Here is a 22,234-nt window from a genome sequence, read left to right on the forward strand (position 1 = left end):
ATAGGATATCAGCACCGACCTACATGAAATTAAAATATGTGAACATTTCAACCTACCAGCGGGATAGACTGAGGGGGGAAAAAAAATCCAGGAAATATGGAAGTCATTTAAAAGATCTTAAAATCTCGAAAGCTGAGAGCAAACCTTGGGTTTCAGCAAACATGCAAGCCATTATTTTAAATTCACGTGGAAGCACAGAGTGCACCGAAATGCTTTAAAGACAAGTAAGTACAGTGGTTTATGGTAATAAATGTAGTCCTTCTTTTCATTATATTATTGCAACATCTGCTCAAATTACTGAGAAAGCATATTTTTACATGAAAGGCTTTGCAGTAAAAACATTGGCTCATTTGTTATAACCTGTGTGGTCTGAAGCATGTAACTGAGGAAAGATATCGCACGTTGTTCACTAAAGGTTTTCCACAAACTCATAACCTTAATATGTTGGAAAGGTTGTGGGAAATCTTAATTGCCATCTTTAGACTAAATCAGTAGGAGTGCAGATGCAGCATTAGATCAGAATTAAATGTCTCTGTACGGAGCACAAACATGTAAATTTAAGACGAGCAGAGTAAGTGACTTTCTCCTGCTGAGGGAAGGGTGTGATGCAGAGTGTGAAAGCACGCTGGCAAACTTAGAGAATGTGATATTGATTCAAGCTCAAATAAAGAGGGATGGGCTCTCTGAATCCAGACCACCTTGACAACTGCAGGCTGGAGGTTTTGTCCGGTTCTGCCTGAGTGACTTTCTACTTAAAGAAAACATTGCAGAGTTGTTGCTTTTGTCTCTGCTAGACAGAGTTGAGATTAAAACACTTTAATACAAGTGTCGGTTTGTGAAGTCGAACTGAAACGCAAGCGCTACGGCAAGTCGGTGTGTCGAGGTTTCACTGCAAAAACATGTGAACCTGAGATAATCAGTGCGGTTTTGTTTATTGTGCTTGTTTTGTAGCCAAGCCACAAAACAAGGTTTGCAATGAGTTGTGAAGCTTTGTTTCCAATTTGCTCTGTATCCTCAGACAGAGAGGCTCCATGTACTGTCAGTCACTCCCAAAATGAATGTTCACCTTTGGCGTTCTGCCCACTGCTGGACCTGGAAGTGGGAGGCGCGAAAGCAAAATGCAAGCTACCTGTTGGCTGACGAATCTGCAGGTTTAACTGCACGAGCCTCAGTTCTCTCACTGGGTTACTGTCCAGAAATAAGCACGCGACAGGAAGCATGATTGCTCTTACACAGGGGAAAATGTGTCGGCTCCCTGCTTACCAGTCACTGTGTCATTGACTGCAGGCTCCTGAGGCTCCCCGGTGTTGTCGTTAATGCTCTCAGAGGGGCTGGCATGTCCACACACTAAGCCCACGCACTCCTCTACATTCATTGAGCCACAGCCATAAGGAGGGCTGGCTCCTATGCATCAGTAAAGGTCAGAGGAGAGGCTTCATGTTCTATCTCCTGCAGTGCACAACTGGGGAACATTAAAGCTGGATCCACTAAGAACTGAAATCATGTCAAAGGCAGAAAATGTATGAAGCACGTTTAAGAGACCAGTCTTTACTGTCCTAATCGCACAAAAATCCACCTGAAGTTTATCATGTATTTTCCTTTGAACTGATATCAAATATTAGTGCTGATGATTTGATTCAGCAGTTGTGCTTGGATCCCTCACATCAACATACACTACATGGTGTCTTGCTGCCATCTAGTGGATACAAGATGCATGTACATCCAGCACACCATAACACCAGGCTTGGCAACACATTTAACACATCGGTAGCAGGAGGAAAATATACACGTTTGAGACAGAAACGTTAGCTTACAATCTTTTTTTTTTTACTTAAAAATGTGACCATATAATAGCAATTCCGACCCATGAAAATGAAAATGTAAAAATTGCTCAATTTTAAACAAAATGCAACCGTGGCCAGTGTGACAGTATCATTTAAAAAAGACAACATTTTGCTAATTCTACATACAGGCCACACATAAAACATGGGCAAAAATATTCAAATCAACAGCATGAATACACACTTTCTATACAACATCCATTATTGAGAACGTCAAATGATTTTTTCGACTTTTTGAAGCTGGAGCCTTGAAATGTGATTTATAGGCGATGTCATTTTCCACTTCACTTCAGTGCAGAAAACCGTGTCTCTATCGGGCAACAACATCCAAGGCTGAGAAACAGTAAAGACAGTCAATGGGATTTCTCATGCCAAGGTGGGGCAAGCGTGTCATATTAACAAATTCACAGATCAAAGTGAGGATGTGTTCAGATGAGATCACTCGAGTTCCTTAAACCGTGCAAACATGGCCTTGCGTACTGCTTGTTTGTAGGTGGCATGGTCCCAAACGACCGGCTCTTTCTTCTTCCTCTGCTGAAGGGAGCAGAGCAATGAAAGGTTAAATAAACTAACAAGAAACACCACACTAAGATTAAAAATGACAGAAAGCTTCACACATACCGGGGCAGGCTCAGCTCCTAAACCAGGTCTGTCGCTGACTTTCTCTCTGAGCATACAACACAAATAGTTTAGGCAGACGTGTAAGAAAACCACTTAAATACCTTGTTTCCAATTTCCACAACACCGTCAGTTAAAGCACACCTACCTGGAGCTTCCAGCCCAGGTATTATGATGCTGCGGCTGTTGGTAATGGTGTTTTCTTCTTTTCTGTTCTGGTGACCTGGGAGTTTCTCTGGCACTTAGCTGTGAAGGACACACTCCACCTTTAGACCTGAACCAAACACGTGTCACATTCTCTCTACCCCATTCATTTTCACTTACTTCTTTTTCCTGGTTCTCCAGTGCTTCTAGCTCCTTCTTTGACCTCTTGATCTTAAGGTGGATCTCCATATTTTGCTGTTGAGACAACACAGAGTATTAGAGGCTAAATTCATAGGGTCACTGTTGACTATTGTTCATACAGAGGTTTACAGGTAGTACTTTGTGCAGGTCAGAAAGCTGCTGGTGGCGGATCAGAGCGTCCTTGTTGGGGAACTGTCTCCTACACAGCAGGCAGGCCATCTTCTTCCAGTCCGTCAGCTTGTTGTCCTTTTCTTCAGACGAACCGCTGTGACTGCTTTTAGCCGCCTCCTCCTTATCTTCTTCCACCTCTTCATCACTTCCAGCTGCATAGTCTGATGCCAGCAGGCCCAAGGAGCCCATGGGACGCTGGGGGAGCAAACCAGTTAAATGTTAAACAAAGTGAGTGAGGTATGACTAAAGGGTCAATGCCTCACTCAGGATTCTTACCTTTGACTTTTCATCTTTCTTAGGAGGAGCAAGGGGCTTCTTAAAAAGATCATCTGCACCTGAGTTCTAAGGATGAAGACAAAGAAGATGATAGTAGATATCTAATAGTTAAAATGAAGGCATGGAATAGATGCAGTAATGTGTGGTTACTGGATGTGATCCCCTCACCTTCCTCTCAAAGATAGCAAAGCCAGCGTCAGCGGATTTGGACTGCCTCCTATCATCGTCCATTCCACCCTTCAGCACTGGTGATGCGGCACGAACACTTTCCTTCTGACGATTCTGGATCTTTGCCCAGCGCTCCATATCTTTCATGATCTGCAAACGACAACACTTTTCTTAACCGTCTCCCCTTTACACAACTGTACTTCACATTTTCTGCACTGGCATTGTGACTGACGTGCTACCTTGACAGCAGCGAGACTTCTCGGCTTCTCTTCTTTGTCCTTTTTACCGGAGTCGTCGTCGTCCTTCTTCTCTGGAGCTGTCGAAGTCGGGGCGGCATCTGCAGCAGACGCAGGAACTGGTGTCTGAGCTCCTCCGGTGAGGTTAGGCACCAATGGCAGTTTCTTCATGTCCAGAGGAGCATCTGCTGCTGGGTTGGAAAGAATGGCCTGGTCTTCAGCGGTCATGTTCCCAGGCTGGGTCTCTGCAGAGGATCCTCCTGGAACTGGGATGTAGGTCTTTGACACAGCATCCCAGTACAAGTACTCTTGGGTTTGAGCGTTGTAGAAATACTGTCCCCAAAAATGAAGGAAAAAATGAGAAACTGTAATTTAATGACAATCATTTAAGACCCATTCATTGCAGCTACAGGCTGACTACTTCATGCATGTGTACGTTTGCACTGTTCGGCCTCTTATTAAGAAATCACTCAAAATACGTCATTATCACACAGTGGCAACATAATTAGAGTAATAAGCTCTTCAAATTTCTCTGAATCTTAAATGTTCAATAAATGCATGAAAAAGGTTTTCTTACAGGATACAGTTACTTCTTGGTTGTATTTAAAGCATTTATCATTCTCTGGCAGCACTTCACATAGCATTTCAATATACAACACTACAACAATCTCCCAAGCTACTCTTTTATCTTGCGCTGGATCACTGTTGTCTCGTATTCTCACCCTCGAGCTTGGGTCGTAGTACAGTGTCGTCTCAGGATCGTAGTAGAAGCCTGATGTGGCATCGTACAAGTAGTTGGTCATGTCAGGAATCTCAGAGCCTGGAGGAATTAGGACAAACAGATAAGATTTTACATTCCCTGCCCCTCAGTGAAGTGGAACAAACACGGTATCTCTGGTTCTCCTCCACTGATTTGGATCCTTACTTTTTACCTTATAATAACCTTTAAACATGATTTATACATTTTGGAGCTTTTCTCTGGAGTTCTTTGCTAAAATGTCAATTTAAACCCAAGTGCAGAGGGCGTGCAGGAGTTTGTTACTATTACTAATGCAGAAGTACAGTGGAGAACATTGATAAATAACACTCCTCTGGATGTGAACACTTGGTTTGTATCTTACCATACATGTAGGTCTGTGTTCCGTCCATGCTCACTGTCATCCCAGCCGATTCTGTGGGCACATGGGGACCACCAGCCTCATATGACTGATCCACCGCTGGAGTCTCACCATAGCCAACTCCCTATGAGGTGTTAGTGGAGATGTACCGTTTACTGCCCGGCTCTGAGACATGATATCTACAGATTTGCTTTTTGTCTAACCTACCTGTACAATGCTGGGGTCTGTTGACAGAGCAGGATTAGCACTGCCAGCCATCAAGTCACCTGCTGACACAAATGGTGAGACTATTTACAACAGTTGCATGTTTAGTAATAATAAGCAGTGCCCAGGGAAGATACCAGAACGTGAGTCTGAGCAAGCCTCACCTTGCATTCCAGCGGGGGTACTAGCTGGTGGCTGCAGAGGCGGCAAGTACTGTGGAGGTTGTGGGTACTGCTGCAGCTGCTGCAGAAATGGCAAAAAAAAAAAACACAGGTCACCTGAGAGCTCTCACCAGTCTCTTCTTAATGACTGTGTAAAACAATATGATGAAAGACCACAGCTTACCCCCATAATGCTAGCATCAGGTGGATACCCAAGAATGGAACTGTTTGGTTTATCAAAGTCTTTTCTGAAACTGAAACAGAAAATCATCATCAGGAACAAATGAGAAAATTCCTCTACGAGACACATCTGATAATTAAAAACACTTGCAAAATAGTGACTTACTTTTGGTTTTTGAGGGGTTTTGCAACCTCAGCATAAACTCTGACTCCATCAATATAAAGGGGTCTGGGTTTAGTGAGGAGCTCAACCAGACGTGTCACTTGCTACAAAAGAAAAAAATCAATGCTAAGTTCTGGAAAATCAGTGGGAAACACTGGACAAAGACGAAGTAACCAAGAACTCTGACAGAACATGAAATTATAATCGAAAGCAAAGTGTGTGCAATCATATTGTTTTAGGTACCTCATGGGAGTCCATGTCAACAAAGCAGAAGCACTTGGCTCCTGGTGGCTTGGCCTTGACTAGACGAACGTTTCTTTCATCCAGATATGCGAAGGGATCCAAGGCTTTCAGGATAGTTTCTACTGTGGTGGTGGGCTTCACATTTTTTATGATCATGGCTGTACAGAGACACAAGGGGATGTGTTGTTTATTTGGCTCTGAATAACAATAGCACCGAAACAAATATGTCCATCAATTGCTAACGTTTATCCTAGAAGCTTTAGATAAAACCCAGGAGCTAAAGTCAACATACTTTTGCTGTCTTTAAAAATGGAGTCAGGCTGGTGTAAGTTCTGATGAGGTGGGTTGTGGCTGCCCCAAGGCTCTGCCTGCTGCTCTGTTTCTTGCTGTTGGAGCTGTTGGTCCACCTGTTGCTGCCAGGCCTCTGGAGTCAGGTCAGAGCTACGCTGCCACTGGCTGTGGGACAATGGCTCCACAGGCCCTTTTGGTTTGGACCCATTCAAGTTGGTCTTCAACTCTTTTACAGGCTCATCTGGTCTGGGCAACTGGGGCTCCTGGAGTTGAGGTACTTTGTGATCTGACTCCTAATTCACAGAGACAGGAAAGAAGGGCCACTTTTAATTACTTTTAAACTGTCTAAATTCTCAAATAGGTGGAGGGCGATTTTTAACCAAAGCTAGGAGCCATTATCTGTGTAAGGCAATTAGTAGAGACTACTTTCTTTCAGCTTTTCCATCATTTAATAAGCAACTTATTTTATTGAATTTTACTAAGTTTCCTGTTACTGCTCTTTGCTCTTAATGCAAACACAGCAATTATTGTATCCAGGATATAATCCAAGACTTCTGCATAACATTTGCAGGAAGTGTTCAGTTTTGTTAGTTCCCTTTTTCAGAAATACTGGCGAAAAGAATCAGTGACTAATAAAGTACATGTGCTAAAGTGTGAAACTCGGGGGCAACAGAGTGGTTAGTATGGTACGGCTATGTTCTTGTACTGAAATTTGTACATCATGTCCATGAGAGATGTTATTATATAAAGCCAACAATATTGAAATACAGGCTTTTGTTTGAGAAATTGGAGTCAACTATTTAAAACAGACAAACACACAAACTATACTCACATGAACACTTCTTTCTCGCTCGTCCGGCTGGATGTACTTCATGGATGTTGTGCTAGTGCCAACCTTTAGGGACCCCTGAAAGAAGAACAGCAACGATCGATCAGCATCACAAAACATGGGTAACTAATATCTTAGATAACACCAATGACACCCAACATGCATTGTTGCAGGCTTAGCCCTCCTCTTCACTGGTGAGGATCAAACTGGCGAACACTTATGGTGGTGCACAAAGCCCAGATAGAGAACCATATTCACACAGGCCATGTGCCCCAGTACTATGCTAAATAGTGTGAAGGGAACTAAAAATTATGGCTGTGACTAATGATTATTTTCAGTATCAACTAGAATTACTCTATTAATCAAGTAATCGTTTGGTCCACAAAATGTCAGGAACCCATCAAAATTTTTAGAACCTGTTCAACCTTAGAACTCACTAAAGCACAGGGCAACATCTTCAAAAAGGTTGTTCTGTCTGAGAAAAACCCAAAACTATGCAGTTTACTAATCACACCATACAAAGAAAAGCAGCCAAACCTCACAACATGAAAGCTTGAACAAGGGATTGTTTGGCATTTTCAGTAAAACAACTGATTATCAAAGTAGCTGCTGATAGCTGTCCACAACACAACCCCAATGAAAACAGAATTTAATAGTGTCAAATGAGAACTACCCTCAGTAGGTGTACAAACCAAATTACACCATCATCAACACCCCATTTGCAAGACCAGACTTCATTAGTATGAGAAATGAGCCATTTTAAAGAGAAGCTCGTGGCACATCTAAATGTACTTTGCAAATTGGTTGCACTGTGTTTAACATCCATAATTTTGATGTAGGTTTTGCATCTCAAAGATGGATTTAAATCCACAGTGGTTAATTGCATAGAGTACCTCATTGGCCCAAAATAGAATTCACTATTAAATCCACAATTAAAGCCATACCACAAAGCACAAAGAGAAAAAAAGCAACCCTTTCACCACTTAATTTAAGTGAAGTAGCTATTTGAATCTTTGATGATAGTAGCATTACTGACTAAGGAAATACCTGCACCACCTAGTTTTTATACCCTGAGCTATCAGCAGAACATTAGACAAAAGTGGGAGCAAAGCTGTGTGCAACCAAATGCTCTAAAATAGAAATAGCATAGCCAAACAATAAAATGCTATAATGCTATACACTTGAGCAAAAAATTCAACTGATCCCAACTACTGCAACATAAGAGGCTACTCCATAGTTGTGCAGACATGCTCAAAAGCACATCAATCCTGGCCAGTGTTGACTTCATTGTGTCAAGATGTAAACACAAACGACTCAGGGTATATTCAAAGAGAGTGGAAATCCTGGTGACCAAAATGAACTGACGATGACTTCAAGAAAATACCCTCAAGAGGACATCCACTCTTCAGGAAAGATGCAGATGAGTGAAAATGTCTTGATCTGGTGGAAGAATATTGCCAAAGAAGGACTGCCGGAGAAATCCAAAGACAAGACTAAGACTGCAGCAGCACCAGCAGCTTTGTGAAGCTGTAGTTCTCATTGCGCAGAAAACCAAGACATTAAACAGATAAACCAAAGCATTAGAAAAATTCAAATTTTCACTTCAAGGCAGATCAGCAAAGTGCACAAAGACCACAAATGTCGGCACTAAAATGCATGGCAGATGTAAGATAGTTCAGGGGATAAGTTGGATTTTTGATCTGCCGAAGGTCAAGGTGAAAACCAAAGTCATTAGGATTCATCCTCCGCGCACCACGAATATCAAGTTTCATGACAATGCATCTAATAGCTGTTGAGATATTTCGATCTGCACCACAGTGGTCTACCAACTGACTGATAAACCAACCAACAATGTCACCCATACAGCCACGCCATTAGCATAACTTAAAAAAACAAAACATAAAGCAATGTAGACCCATAAACAGCTGAGACAAAAGTTGTGATAACTTCATTGTGATTTCCATCGTAAGACTGCTACTGAAGAAATATACTTCTAATCTACAAAAATTTGAATAAAAAATTGCAGGCTAAGAAAATTCGTTCACATGTCAACAGTAAAATTACAACTTCAGTGGGTTCTCCATAATCAGGTGGCATTCTGAATGAATTCAGCCCTGTGTGAAAAACCAAAGCCTTCTCGTTCATTTCAATCGTCCAGTCTGGTAACACAACAGGGGCACAACCCAGAAAGCCAGGGTCCCCTCCCAGATCACAGCGCAGATTGATTTGGAAGGCAACACAGATCATCGTGATCACGGCGAGTAGAGATAAAATAATTGTCACTGTGATAATTTTAGGGTTGTAAAATCCTGTGTGTCCGGAGTGTTTTGGCATCTGACAGGTCTTCAATCTCACAGATCTGTAAGCCTGGAATACCAGATCGCCTGTACCTGCAATAAACGCCCCATCAACCAGTCCCTTACATCGTTTTAAATGTTGGACTGTTGTCGGGGCGAACGCTGGGTAAGGCATTGGCAAAGAAAGTGTTGCTTCCTTGACGACACAAACTTCCTCACGGGTTGTGCCAAGTTAAGAGGAAACAAGTATTTTCTAAGACACAAAGACTTAAAAGTGCGACCCTTCATTCCTCTTCGTTACACAGGCTAAATCACAACAGAATATGCTGGCTAAATACAGTACCTTCATTGCCATATTTCATCAAAAATGCTTCCTAAAATTATAAAACCTCGTAACGGTTAGACAATCCCATGTAAGGACAAAATTTCTTCCCCCCCGAAACAGTTGTAATTTCTGGCTAATCCATTCTAGGATTAGGCAGTTTGGGGCTGAAATCAGAAAAATTAGGACTAGTAAAGCAAGTAAACAATGGGAGAGAAACCAATCGTGTGTCTGTGCACATGCACATTTTTAAATTCTTAAATATTTATTATATTTTAAGTGCTAAAGAAGTAAACTGAAGTACTATCATGGCTTTGTGGATAGGGACTTCAATTTGTATAAGATTAGGACAAACTGTTGAGTTTTAAAATATTCGCATTTAAAAATGTCAATAACTGATATTTTCATCTCCTTAACTTGAGTTCCCTAAAAGTAACAGTAACCCCTTCCCAGGTTCTGTCCCTCCCCCATCTACTAAATGCCCTCTCAACCCCTCATAATCCTGATGGGAGAGACGGCCTTCGTAGAGTGACGAGGATGGGCCACCTTGTTGGACTCCATGAAGTGGACTGCATCCTCGAGGTTTAAAAACTCCACATAGGCCGTATCGTAGCTGTAACCTGGGGACAGCATTTGAAATACAGATGGGTTTTTGTTAGTCAATGCCAGTAATGACAGTCACCCGCTAAAACAGAAGAGACAGCAGTTCGTGAGTACATCGAGATCAGAGTGAGCGAATATTTACACCTTTACTGACGCACATACCTTGTCAGGAAAACACACATTTTCTTTATGCTTTTTTCTATTCAGTCTTCTGATGACTGATGTCATAACATCGCTGATAAAGCCAAGCCTTAATAGACAGATATTCCAGACCAGTGGCAATGAATGACTGCGTGGTGTGCACCATGTAGACAGAAAAAATTACTCTTTGTGTATGGATAAATTAAAAAAGGTACCGCATGTTTCTTTCTCTGTTGGACATTTTGATATGTTCACGCAGAACTTAAAGGCCTTTAAGACATAATCTTCACAAAAAGGCTTGGCATCATCTATAACCATGTCTACAGCCATCCACTGTGGGAAACTTTCACCCTAAAAGAAGATGCTTTGATCTGCAGGGTGAGCAAAGCACTAACAAGGCGGTTTCCATTTCAGGTTTGTTGACACCGAGTATTTATATAAAGTGATCCTGAAGGACAGACTCAGTGAGTCACGTGTCAGAGATCTTTTGTGACTGATGATGAACACCACTCTCCAAAGCTCCATATATTGAATCCCTCGTAAATCCTCTAATTGCTGACAATGATCCCACATCTTCAGACATGAAAAAGAATGGCGTTACAGAAACACCCCCCATTTTACTGAGCAAGTTCACAGTTCACACAGACCACCAACAACAAAAGCAACTGAGAACGTAAAAAAGAAAGAATGCGAGTTTCGAATGTCGTAAAAGCGAAATGTGGAGGGACATGTTAGCGATCGACTGCCCCAAACAGTTCCACAAAGAAACGCAGTTCTTACCTGGCACAACATTTTTGATTTTCATCCCCTGCATTGGCACACCATCACGGACTGCAAAGGCACCAAGAATCTGCAAAAGAAAAATGAGTGAGTTATGCCTTGGCCATCCATGCCAACTAAAACCAACACGGCCTGGTAACCATAATTATAAACACATGAAGTTGCTTTCCTGTTTGATCATTACCTGCTCCATTGTGGCCGTCTTTGGAATACCAATTATGGATATGGTATTGGAAACTTTGTCCTCCACTGATGCACTTCTGTAATCTTGATCCTTTCACATAAAGTTTGATTAAAACTATGGTTATGAAACATCAAAATATCATAATAAAATGCAAATATAATCTATAAAGAAATACTAGCGATAAAATAAAAATACACCCACCTGAGAACCGGACTCACTAAATTTTGAAGGTGCAATTGGTTTAGACTCTTTGATGAGCTTCTCTGGTGTCTGAAGCACTTCACGTTTGTAATCAAAAGCTCTCCCAGACCCTGTTCTGTAATCTATGTCCCTGTAGTCTTGGTCTCTTGCCTGTACAGTGCTGCTGCTTTGGAAATCCCGTTCGGCCCCCATCTTACCCCTGGCAGGTCCTTGATTGTGTGGGATATCTTTCAACCCTTTAAAGCAGTCACTTGGCACATGAGCATCATGTGAGGGCTGATTCTTCTCTTTATGGTACGGGGGCCTTTCGTCACGATTTGATTTATTCTGACTATGCTTGGGGTCCCTTTCCCCAAGCCAATGTTTATTCTCATTTTCTCTCCCAAGAGGGCCAATAAGTGGGCTTATTTCCGGTAGTGGATGGTCTTGTGGACCTTTGCTGCCAATTGATGGTAGATCAATAGCAGGGAAGCGGTCACCATGAGGAAAGCCAACATCTTTCGCTGGGAATTCAACAGATGGTCGATCCCTTTCCTGAAATGGTGGTGGATTTCTAGCATTCACATCTCTACCAAAAGCAACAGGGAAGTTGGGTTCGGGTACACTTCCCATACCTTTACCCATGTTTAAGAACGGGTTCTTGTCCTTCCGACGGTTCTTCCATTCCTCTGCAAGAGTCATCTCTTCACCACTTCGATAATCCATGAGGGGACTGCCACTTGAATCTGGATATTCTCTCTCTCTGAGTTTGTCCTCTGCACCCATAAACTCTGATCTCTGAGGGCCAGCAACATCTGAAGGCATGTCTGATCTTGCCCTGTCCGCTGGAGAAATATCACTGTTTCCAAATCTTAACGGAGATCGATCCCTACCTCTAAATTCAGCTGACGGCCCAAGACGATTTCTGAAATCAGTATCAGAATCAAAGCCACCTTTTGGATTGAAAGGTGGCCCTCCTCTTCTGTCAGTGTCCATCATTCTCCTTTCATGCGGAGTTAAGTCCATATCATAGCGATCCGCGTCACCAATGCCCATTGGGGGCCTGTCACGCATGTCCCTGAATCCATCATTTCGCTCCATTCTGTCCATATGAAACCCCCCTCTTCTTCCACCAATATTGGGATTGTTGAACTGTGGCATGTCATAATGAAATGACTCTCTGTCTCTCATGTCCATAAATCTGCTGTTTGGTTCCCGTGGTGGCATACCCCTCCCTCCCATATCTCCTGAGTTCCTGCCTGGTCCCGGGAAACCAGTAGAATTCATCAGTTTGTCTCTGATGCTAGTTTCATAGTGCCTTCTGAGACTGAAGTCTGGCTCTTCTCCAGGTCTGAAAAAATCTCTGTTTGGCTCTCTACCTCGCATTTCACGTGGGTCCATATCACGCCCCCTCATGGGTGGCCCATCCATTCTCCTCATGTCCATAGGTGGTAGATCTAGAGGTCTTGGACCCATATGACCCATGTTCATCCCATCTCTTCCTCTAAAATCAGGCATGGGACGATCTCTGCCACCAAACATTTCTCCACGACGATCCCCACTGGAATATACATTAATATGTTAGGCTACTGGGTTGTCTGAAATGCTAATAACCAAAGAACAAACAATACAACTAAACAATACAGAGGGAAAAGTATTAAGATGATTTTCAAAATTGCCCAACCAATTACCATAAAGGCATACAAAATTGGTGGGAAAAATAAATAAATACTGTGAGATAAAAGAAATCTAGCATCAGATTTTGCAGAAAAAAATGGGGAAAACTTTTATATGCTAAAGATATGGACAATTACAATTACTTAAAACGGTTAACACAATATATAAATAATACAAAAATCACAAAATTCTGTCTTGCTGTACCGGATCTTAACCATATTGCCCACCCCTAGCAAACAGCATAACAGGAAAACACAGAAGTGCAGTTTCTAGAAAAATTCCTCGTCTTTCTTAAGTTGAAAATTGTCGACTTAATGATGCTTGTTTACCGAAAGGGTGGTCCTCCCCGCGGTCCTTGACCTGGCCCTGGTCCATCCCACATTGTGAGTCAGTATCTTATCTGGAAGCCAAGTTACAGATTTGCATTAGTTAATGAAGGTACATGAATGCACCACTTCTGACTTGGCAGTGGCAGGAGTAGACATAATATACGTGATAAGAAATGGACTTTGACTACACAACGCGAAATTAGAGGGATAAGACATCTCTGAACGCATTTCTACGCAAAAGTGATCGTTTATATGTTGGCGGTGCTACAATGACGGTACTTAGAAGATGGCTGCATATGTCATACCTCAGGCAAGTAACACTGGGTGGCGTGATTGCTAATGCTGGCCCACAGAAGACTGGCCTGCTAATTATAGCCATCATTAGGCCTTCAAAATCTACGCCACAATATAAACAAGTAGCGTTAGTATTTAAAATGACTGTTGTGCTATATAAAAATGTAATTCAGAGATGGGCAACGTTAGTGTAATTAAATTAGCGCGCTGAAGACCTTAGCATTAACCAAAGCTGGACCATAGCAAAGGACCATACACAGGATGACGCTATCGGAGCTAACTTAGCTAACATTGAGAGCCGGTTTCTTTGCGTTAGCTTGCAGCAGGGCAGCATCCTTTGAAATACGGAGTACTTCACTACCTATATACATTATTTCACCATTATCGCCATGATATCGTTTCTTAAGAACCAACCTTGCTTGATTGTTCCTCGAGCTCAGTGTCGATACTGCGGAGGATTACTGTTCAAGCCGTCGATGGCTTCAGCTCATTTATTACAAATGGAGACGAACGTTCTTCTTCTTCTGTTGCGGCTGCGGAGACGGAGCTAACTCTTCTTCGTTGTAATGCGGACGCACATGCTAACTAGACGCTTCAGGGCGAATTTCTGCCACCTAGCGGTTGTCACATCAACTGACTTAATGTAGGGCTTAGCCATGAGAAGAAACATAACAGGTTTGGCATAGTTTTTCCTGCTGGGAGCAGTTATTAAAATCGTAAAAATTGAATTCCCTCAATCAGGGATTAATCTCTGTGATACACAAGTGTCTTGAAGCCATGTTTTAGTCTTATTAAACGTTAATAAACTTGAATAAATTTAATAAACAAATGCCAGTGGCAAAATCAATGTAAGAGAATGATTTGAACTGTCTTTTTGATGTATCACAGCACTTTAATCCATGTAATTTCTCTAGTTTCATACGAAAAGAAAAGAAAAAAGATTATATCAGATCCTTGAATCCATAGTGAAGATTAACCTTGGCTGAGACATTTCATTAAACAGAAGATATGCATATCTGTGCATATGTTGCATGTGTTATTGATTCTCTGTGTTAATTAACATCAATTACAGAAAATCTTGGTTTTGTGTCCAATAAAAATCATACTGCATGTTAATTTTGTTCTGATATGAGTACTCAAATGTCATATAGCTCCTCTAGAAGCATCTGTGTTGACACACATGTGTTTTGAAGCTACATACAAACTATATGGCCAGCTAGTATATATGCTGGTATTTTCTGCAATAAACATTTGGATGAAAGTGGAATGGTGGTTGGTGGAGTGGCTGGTCTTGCTTATGCTGTCAGTGAGGGACAACTTGAGAAAAATGTCACAGTTTCAGCAATATTAGTATTGCTCATTTTATTCATTCACAAGCATTGTAGCAACCCGTTAGCTCAGCTAAATGTTGCTAAATACACACGCAAATAAAAAAATACACATGTATACAATGCAAATATACATAGTGGTACAGTATATGGACTCAGCTATAAACTCTGAAACTTACTAATTACAAGTGACAACACAACAACGACAGCTAAAACATCACTGCACAAACAACGCTCTAATTTTAGTTTTCTGTGTCTTAATTGAAGTGTGAAAGAGGACAGAACACAAGAATCAATACAGCAGCAACAGAAAGGCAAAGGAAAACAGCTAAAACATTTCAAAGAAATCAATAAGCAATTATGATCAAGTTGTTTCTTTTGAAACATTTCAGCACATGACTGCAACAAATATTAAGGCACTTAAACTTAAAAATATGCTTTCTTGCTGCCATAAAATTGTAAGTTGACTGAAGTTATACTGCACTGAAGATAAACCAGCAGATATATAGTCTGGGTGTTAAGACCAATCCATTGATTCATAATATGTGTCTGAATGTTACCTAATGACTTGTCATTGGTGTGTCATAGGTATTAAATCTTTTGAAGCTGTGCTAATAAATTGACATATTTTCAAATTTTGATATGATCAGTTAACCAAATCTTTCAACTCATAATTTTAAGTAACAAGACATGAACTCAGGGTTGTAAGTTCTGAAGCTGAAAACTAGCAATTTGTTGAAACAGACAAATACACCTATATACAATGAGCTGAATGAATTCAGATGAGTTGGTTCCACTAAGTTACACTGAGAGTTTTTACAGTTTTCAGGGGAAAGGAAACAACAGAAGAGCTACTTTGCAACTAGCTTTAAAGGGACTTGTACACAAAATAACAAGGGAGAGTGGAGAACACTATTCAATAGACCAATCAGTACAGGAGGCATAAATGATGAAATGCATGGTGTTGTGAAATCATTCTGCAAACTGGGGGACAGTCGAACAGCATAGACATGTCTTATCATCATACCAAATGTATTGGCTCTACTGCACATGTGCTTGTTGGTTGGCAAGGGTCCTCCTCTAGTGTTTGTTTGACGCCTAATCTCCCTTTCTTTGTGGCAACATCTGGGGGACATCGCCGTTGCACCGTGACTGTGGCTGCTCCTCCTGTCTGCCTGCACTGGGCAGGGAGAGCGCAGAGACGGCGGCAGTCTGTGTGTCAGGAGCCTTTTCACTAAGAGCAGCCTTTATGCTGGCAGCGACACCATCGCTGCCGCCGGCTGGAGGAGCAGCAGCGCCGCTGGGCGTGTTGGGGTCAGCTGCAGCCCCTGCGGGGGCCCCAGATTCACCCTGCTCAGACGCTCGAAGTCTCTTCATGAGGGTGGTCACTCGGACAGCTTTCTGTGGGTCACGGAAAGACATGGCGGGTTTAATTAGAGCGATAACATACAAATTGATCCTGATGAAGGCTCTGAGGAAGGCCTCTGAATGTCAGGAATGATATTCGAATAACAATAAAGCTGTAGAAACAATTCTACTCTTTATTTAAATTATATTTTTTAGGCTCTTAGCTGTTCAATGCAGGGAATACAGGGCATTTATTCAGCTTCAGTGGTAATATTATGAAAAAGTAACAAATATGAAAAATACAGTATAGTAAATCCAAAATATTTCAAATACTTTGTCTGAAATACATAATAATAAATGATATATGAGTAAAAACAGATTAATATATGAGTAGAAATACCTTCCACTTGGCCTTGGCAAAGTTCTTCTCTATTTGTGCACAAACGCCATCCTTGATGTTCTTGTCCGAGGCGGCATTTCCAGAAATCCTGAGAGAAGGAACAAGAGAATATTTTTTTCCCCCAACATGTTAGGATATTTAAAGTTTGTTGGTGTGATCATTCATGATTTGATTAACTTTTTTTTTTTTTTTTTTTTTTACCATTCATGGGCAATCGCTTCCTGTGCAGTCAGTCGCTGATCTTGGTCCACTTCCATCAAGGATGCCACCAAGTTTTTGGCTGTAAAACAAAAAAAAATAAACATTTCATATTAAGGTACACATATTCACCCTTAACTAATAGCCTATTAGCATGCATACGAGTAGCATATTGGCTCTTTATTAGTCATTATAAAGCGCTTGTTAATGCCTTATTCTGCATGACAATATTCTACAAATACTTGGCCGTTAAGACTTCTCCATCAATAACTTCCGAATTACTGCATATGGACAGCAAGTAAGGAAGTTGTACATTAATCACAATTTTAATAATCTAACTCTTAATAACCCTAACCCCCAGGACAAGGCATTAATAAGAGCTTTATAATGGCTAATAAAAAGCCAATATGCTGCTAATATTCAAGCAAATAAACAACTAGTTAATAGTGAGTATGTGTCCCTTCATATAAACTGTGACCCCTCGCAAAAAATAATACAAATAGCGGTGAACTTGCATCTCCAAAATTCAGAGCTTAAATACGTCATCTGTAACTTGCAAAAGACGATTAGATTCATATACATTTTGATGAACTGATTATCTCTTACCAGAATCTGAAATGTCATCCCAATATGGTGAATCGAATTCATAGTCCCCAGACAAAATCTTTAGGAAAAGGTTCTTGTCACGGTTGTCAGACTCATCTTCATCAGCATCATCATAGAAAGGAGGGTTTCCAGACAAACTGTTGCATTGGTAGAATAAGAGTGTTACAGGACAAAACAGGTTTTTGATTAAGTCACGTACTTAAGAAAAGGACTGCAGTACATTTGTGAGCACATTGCTGGGCACTCACAGTATATACATGATTACACCTATGGCCCAGCAGTCCACAGATCTTCCATATCTCTGCCTCCCGACCACCTCAGGAGCTGCAAGCAAAAAAAGCTTGAACTAACTGATCGGCGTCTGTTTCTGTTGTGTGGTTGCAAACAAATGAACTCAGTTAAAGTGCTCATTATTACTATTCATCTGCACTCTGGTTTACTGTCACTTACCTAGATATTCTGGAGTCCCACATGGGTCCTTAATGAGTCCACTTTCCAGTTTTGCCAACTGGAAGTCGCTGATAACAATTTTGGAGTGCTTCAAACGATTAAAGTAGACCAAGTTCTCCAGCTGTATGAGTAGACAAATAAAAGTTTATCAAACTGGAAATCGTTCCTGTAGAGCCTTTATGGTGAAATGCCATTATTTTTCACTAGGTGTCAGCAGCGTAATATACCTTCAGATTTCTGTGGACAATATTCAGAGAGTGCAGGTACGCTACAGCTTCCAACACCTGCCTCATAACATTGCTGGTGTCCCTCTCAGAGTAGTATCCTTGATCTAAGATCCAGTCGAACACCTCTCTGCCTGTAGCGCTGAAGAGACGAAAACCTCCAAGTTAAACGTCACTTGTTGATGACGAGCATACACGAAATTGTCGCATGTTAAATAAAACATCAGTTTTTGTTGAGGAAGTACAGTGCACGCCAGTCTGTGCCAGCAGTTTCTCTCAAGTGCCTCCAATAATACTCACAGCTCCAGAAAAAGGAAGTACTCTTTCTTGGTTTCAAAAGCGTCAACCAGCTGGAGGATGTTATGATGTTTTATCCTTTGAAAAGCAGGAAAAAAATTGTGAAGTGAGTAACAGGAGGGGGCAAGAATGGAGGAATGTAAGTGGGGTTAAAATGAACGATAAATAGAGTCTAGCTATAGAGCCATACAGCCTCATGCTAAACATTCAGAGCACTTGAGGTAAGATTGACAAGTTAATTTTATTATTCCATTTTTTCAGCACCTTTTAAAACTGCCAGCATCACAATGAAGCCATGTGAACGCTAAATGACTGGGCCAATGCTTCACTTCAAAACAAATTGCCATAATAATATATGATTTCAGGCTTTTTAATGCTTTATTATCATCATCACCTTGTATTGCTTTATAACTGACTTAATTAGCTTATTATTATTATGTATTGTTCTTGGTGCAAATCTGACTAAATTGCAGGAACGATTAATTTTCACAATACAACGAACCTAATATTTACATGATACCTAATATCATGCTACAATAGCACTTCATGCTATTTTTAACAAAACAAGTTTTAAATGATAAGGCTGATGATAATTTATATGTCTAATACTGTCAACAATCCAATGATCACTTAATACTTTCTGACTTCCCAACCCCGTCTGTGGCACTCAGCCCCAAAACCCATTTGTTCCTACTGAAGACATAAATCCATTAAAAAACAGGATAACAAACACATTTAATTTAAAAATAAAACAAGGCTCAGCAATTTCCCCTAACAGATGGCACAGTAGATTTTAGCAAATGTTGACCAAACAGGAGTGAATAGTGTATTTGCAGATTAGGTGCAGTAATGAGTATTGCAGCAGGATGGTGGATGTGGCACTGACTCCAAATCAGGGCTTCCCAAATGGGGTGCCCGCAGGCCGGAGGTGGCTCGCCCACCATGTGTTTGTAGTGGAAAAAAAAATGCAATATAAATGTAACTATTTTTCGTAACATGGGCAAGCGGGAAGTTGGTCAATTAAAGGTACTTGGGATCCTAGTACCATTTTGCATCTTATCAATACAATCCAATACAATAGGTGTGTCTTTTGGTCCATGGCCCTCTGTTTTGGCTCTGCAGGGGAAAAAATTTGGGCAACCCTGGTAAAAATAAACTACAGTGCCTAATGACTGATGTGTTTTTATGGCACTGAGGAATAAGATATATCAAGATTTGGCAACGGAGTCAATGCTGATCATTGATCAATTCATTGCTGGTTTTGGTCTTTTTATTAGATTTGTTTATAGTAAGAAAAAGGTAGAATATCACCAGACTTATCCATTCGGAACAAAATACATATTTTTAAGGGTTTTTTTTCTTTGTAAAAAAGAAGAAAATTGAGACAAACACACTATGTTTAAGTCAACAACAGACATGGTTAAGTTTTACAGTAAAACTTGCATGAGATTACAGAACTTTACTCATCTAAATCTATAAAACTTCAGGAAGGTTTTTTTTTTTTTTTTTTGGACCAAACTTTGCGATTTGTCTTTGGTTCGACCCGAGGAAAGTCTTTCAGCTGATCATCTGTGATTACACCTTGTCTCATTGCCGGGACGGTGCCTCAGACATGTAAGCTCTACAATAAGGAGCTTAAAACTTCACTTACATCTTTAAGACCATTATCTCATTCTTGGCAGCTTTCCTCACTTTCCTTCCATCCTTTTTGTGGAACTTTTTACAGGTGTACATTTTCAAGGTGTTCCTATCCTTCGCCCGGAATATCTCACAAAACTCCTCTCTGTTGAAAAGACGAAACAAACATCACATTTGGAGCGCATTTCTTCAAAGTCTGTACCTGCTTCTCAACAACACGAAACAGATGTACTCACGATTTAACAATTTGTCCCAGGTCATACTTGTCGGTCACCTCTGAGGGATTGTTGTAATCCTTCTTCTCCCCGAGTGTCAGACAACCAAATGGCATGGCAGCTCGTGCCCTAGCCAGGGAATGTCCCGGCTCAACACAACCTGTCAACAAGAGGCAACGTGTGTTAGATTTACCTGAATAGTGCAGCATTGTTTCCAGAGACCTGCATCTCCACAGCACAAAGAACACAGGTGAGCATCTGAATCACCTATAGTCTCATTATTGAATAATGCAAAGCAATATGCCTGTGTATGCATTGTTGTAATAAACTGTTTCATTTGTGGCAATAACAGAAATAGAAGAAGCCGTTGCTCAGTGATGGCGCTTAACACAAAATGAATGCAGTAAATCACACATTTATCGGGAGCAGTTTGGGCAGGTGATTATTCCTCCCTCCGAAAACCTTTTCGGTTATCCATCCGAGAATAGGTAAGTGTAATTGATCTTGAGCAAATCACTTCAAATTGCCACAAGAGCAAAACAACATACAAATGAGATTTTCAAATAACGTAATCTCCCTCAGTGAACGCTTGTTTCTTTCCACTCTGCAGTGAGTCAGCTCTGTACTGCAGCAGCGGCAGCAGTGGCAGCATTATTCATCTGTCTGTTTTCTCCAGTGAAGAATATTCAGATGGACTTGACCCTGCGCTGAAGCTGCAACTTCTGTCTCCTCTTTTTAGATTTTGAAAGACTCTTGAAAGTTGAGAAAGCTATTAACTCGCCAGCTCTGGTGGAACGAGAGGAGAAGAGTTTTGTGTTTTAATTTCTGCTCTTGTAAGCCAGCGGAGGATGAAGTTGCCCACAGTTAGTATAACATGCACACTGTACTTCAGACTAGCCCACAGCATTCACATTCACTGAGAGCCTTACATTAATTAAGTAGATATGGGAGGGAAATGTTTTAAAAGCAAATCAGCATAATGATCTACCTTACATGTGCAAAATTACATTTGCTGTGATTAATATACAGTAAAATCTAGTAAGATTTCCTGCCTTAAAAGCAGGGGACATGGATAAAATCATCAATCACTATGAAATTTCACACATCATTTACTTCAGCTGCTCATTGATTTGCATGATTGCCCACAATGAACAACACAGCCAGAGATATTACTGCAGAGGAAATAGATATCACAATGTTAATGGTGTCTCTAATGGTCTACAACAACACTAAACAAGCTTGAGTAAATAAATTGTGGTTAGACAGGTAACACTGCTGCTGCTGTTTGTCTGCATCAGAAACATCACACTGATGAGATAAAACATTTTATTTCAATGTTACGTATTTACACTGTAGATAGCAGAAATCCCGATAAATGAAGCTCACCCACAAGACGCCCTTTAACACATTCATTTGCCAATTTCACAGCCTCAATAAATAAATATTAATAAATAACATAACCCTGCTGCTTTTTTAAACATGAAACATGAAAACTGGAGAACTACCATGGACATCAGGCGCTCTGACATCAGCTGATATGCTGCAACTTGTTTTTCTGACGAGCACCGAGCGTCTTGGCGGTGCATCTAGTGTTTTGAATGAAACGTCTCCTTCATTAGTAACATACCGACGTGTGTTTCTATTAAAAGACGCAAGACGTAAAAGCAGCTACTAGTGGATCCCATTGTTGTAAACGAGGGGGGTGGCTTTAATCACTGCAGCTGCACAGCAGAATACTACACAGGCCCAGCAGCAGCAGCAAAATATTTCTGGTGGAATAGGATGCTTGTATGGAAAGCAGACCCGTTTTTTTTGGCAGGCCTTACAGTAGAAATGGCAGCCAGCACAGAAGAGTGGGAGTAGAGAAATTCTGACTGAGG

At 41.0% G+C, this 22,234-nt stretch overlaps 2 protein-coding genes across 5 annotated transcripts; both read right to left on the reverse strand.

Annotated features, from left to right (window-relative positions):
- Nucleotides 1-1,665: 1,665 nt before the first annotated feature.
- LOC121620956 (RNA-binding protein 6) lies at nucleotides 1,666-14,167 on the reverse strand. 4 transcript variants are annotated; one of them, XM_041957228.1, is made up of 23 exons: nucleotides 14,066-14,167; nucleotides 13,358-13,428; nucleotides 11,373-12,912; nucleotides 11,172-11,261; nucleotides 10,988-11,057; nucleotides 10,010-10,083; nucleotides 6,848-6,922; nucleotides 6,017-6,308; nucleotides 5,725-5,882; nucleotides 5,485-5,585; nucleotides 5,323-5,392; nucleotides 5,142-5,220; nucleotides 4,981-5,060; nucleotides 4,777-4,897; nucleotides 4,378-4,475; nucleotides 3,659-3,988; nucleotides 3,420-3,569; nucleotides 3,252-3,317; nucleotides 2,943-3,170; nucleotides 2,784-2,858; nucleotides 2,608-2,705; nucleotides 2,463-2,508; nucleotides 1,666-2,372 (listed from the first exon to the last, which is right to left on the reverse strand). In XM_041957228.1, exons 2-23 carry the CDS (start codon nucleotides 13,408-13,410, stop codon nucleotides 2,280-2,282), a joined length of 3,987 nt encoding a protein of 1,328 aa, XP_041813162.1. In that variant the 5' UTR covers nucleotides 13,411-13,428; nucleotides 14,066-14,167; the 3' UTR covers nucleotides 1,666-2,279. The 4 variants fall into 4 exon arrangements, with proteins under 4 accessions (XP_041813162.1, XP_041813154.1, XP_041813172.1 ...); XM_041957220.1 differs by having other exon boundaries at nucleotides 1,670-2,375; XM_041957238.1 differs by having other exon boundaries at nucleotides 1,671-2,375; nucleotides 4,981-5,042.
- Nucleotides 14,168-16,077: 1,910 nt separating this feature from the next.
- LOC121623397 (caM kinase-like vesicle-associated protein) lies at nucleotides 16,078-20,470 on the reverse strand. Its single transcript, XM_041960672.1, has 10 exons — nucleotides 20,376-20,470; nucleotides 20,153-20,284; nucleotides 18,505-18,579; nucleotides 18,208-18,346; nucleotides 17,981-18,101; nucleotides 17,779-17,854; nucleotides 17,531-17,667; nucleotides 16,928-17,006; nucleotides 16,727-16,814; nucleotides 16,078-16,380 (listed from the first exon to the last, which is right to left on the reverse strand). Exons 1-10 carry the CDS (start codon nucleotides 20,468-20,470, stop codon nucleotides 16,078-16,080), a joined length of 1,245 nt encoding a protein of 414 aa, XP_041816606.1.
- Nucleotides 20,471-22,234: the final 1,764 nt, after the last annotated feature.

The sequence above is a fragment of the Chelmon rostratus genome, chromosome 2 (genome assembly GCF_017976325.1).
Source record: "Chelmon rostratus isolate fCheRos1 chromosome 2, fCheRos1.pri, whole genome shotgun sequence".
Taxonomy (NCBI): Eukaryota; Metazoa; Chordata; class Actinopteri; order Chaetodontiformes; family Chaetodontidae; genus Chelmon; species Chelmon rostratus.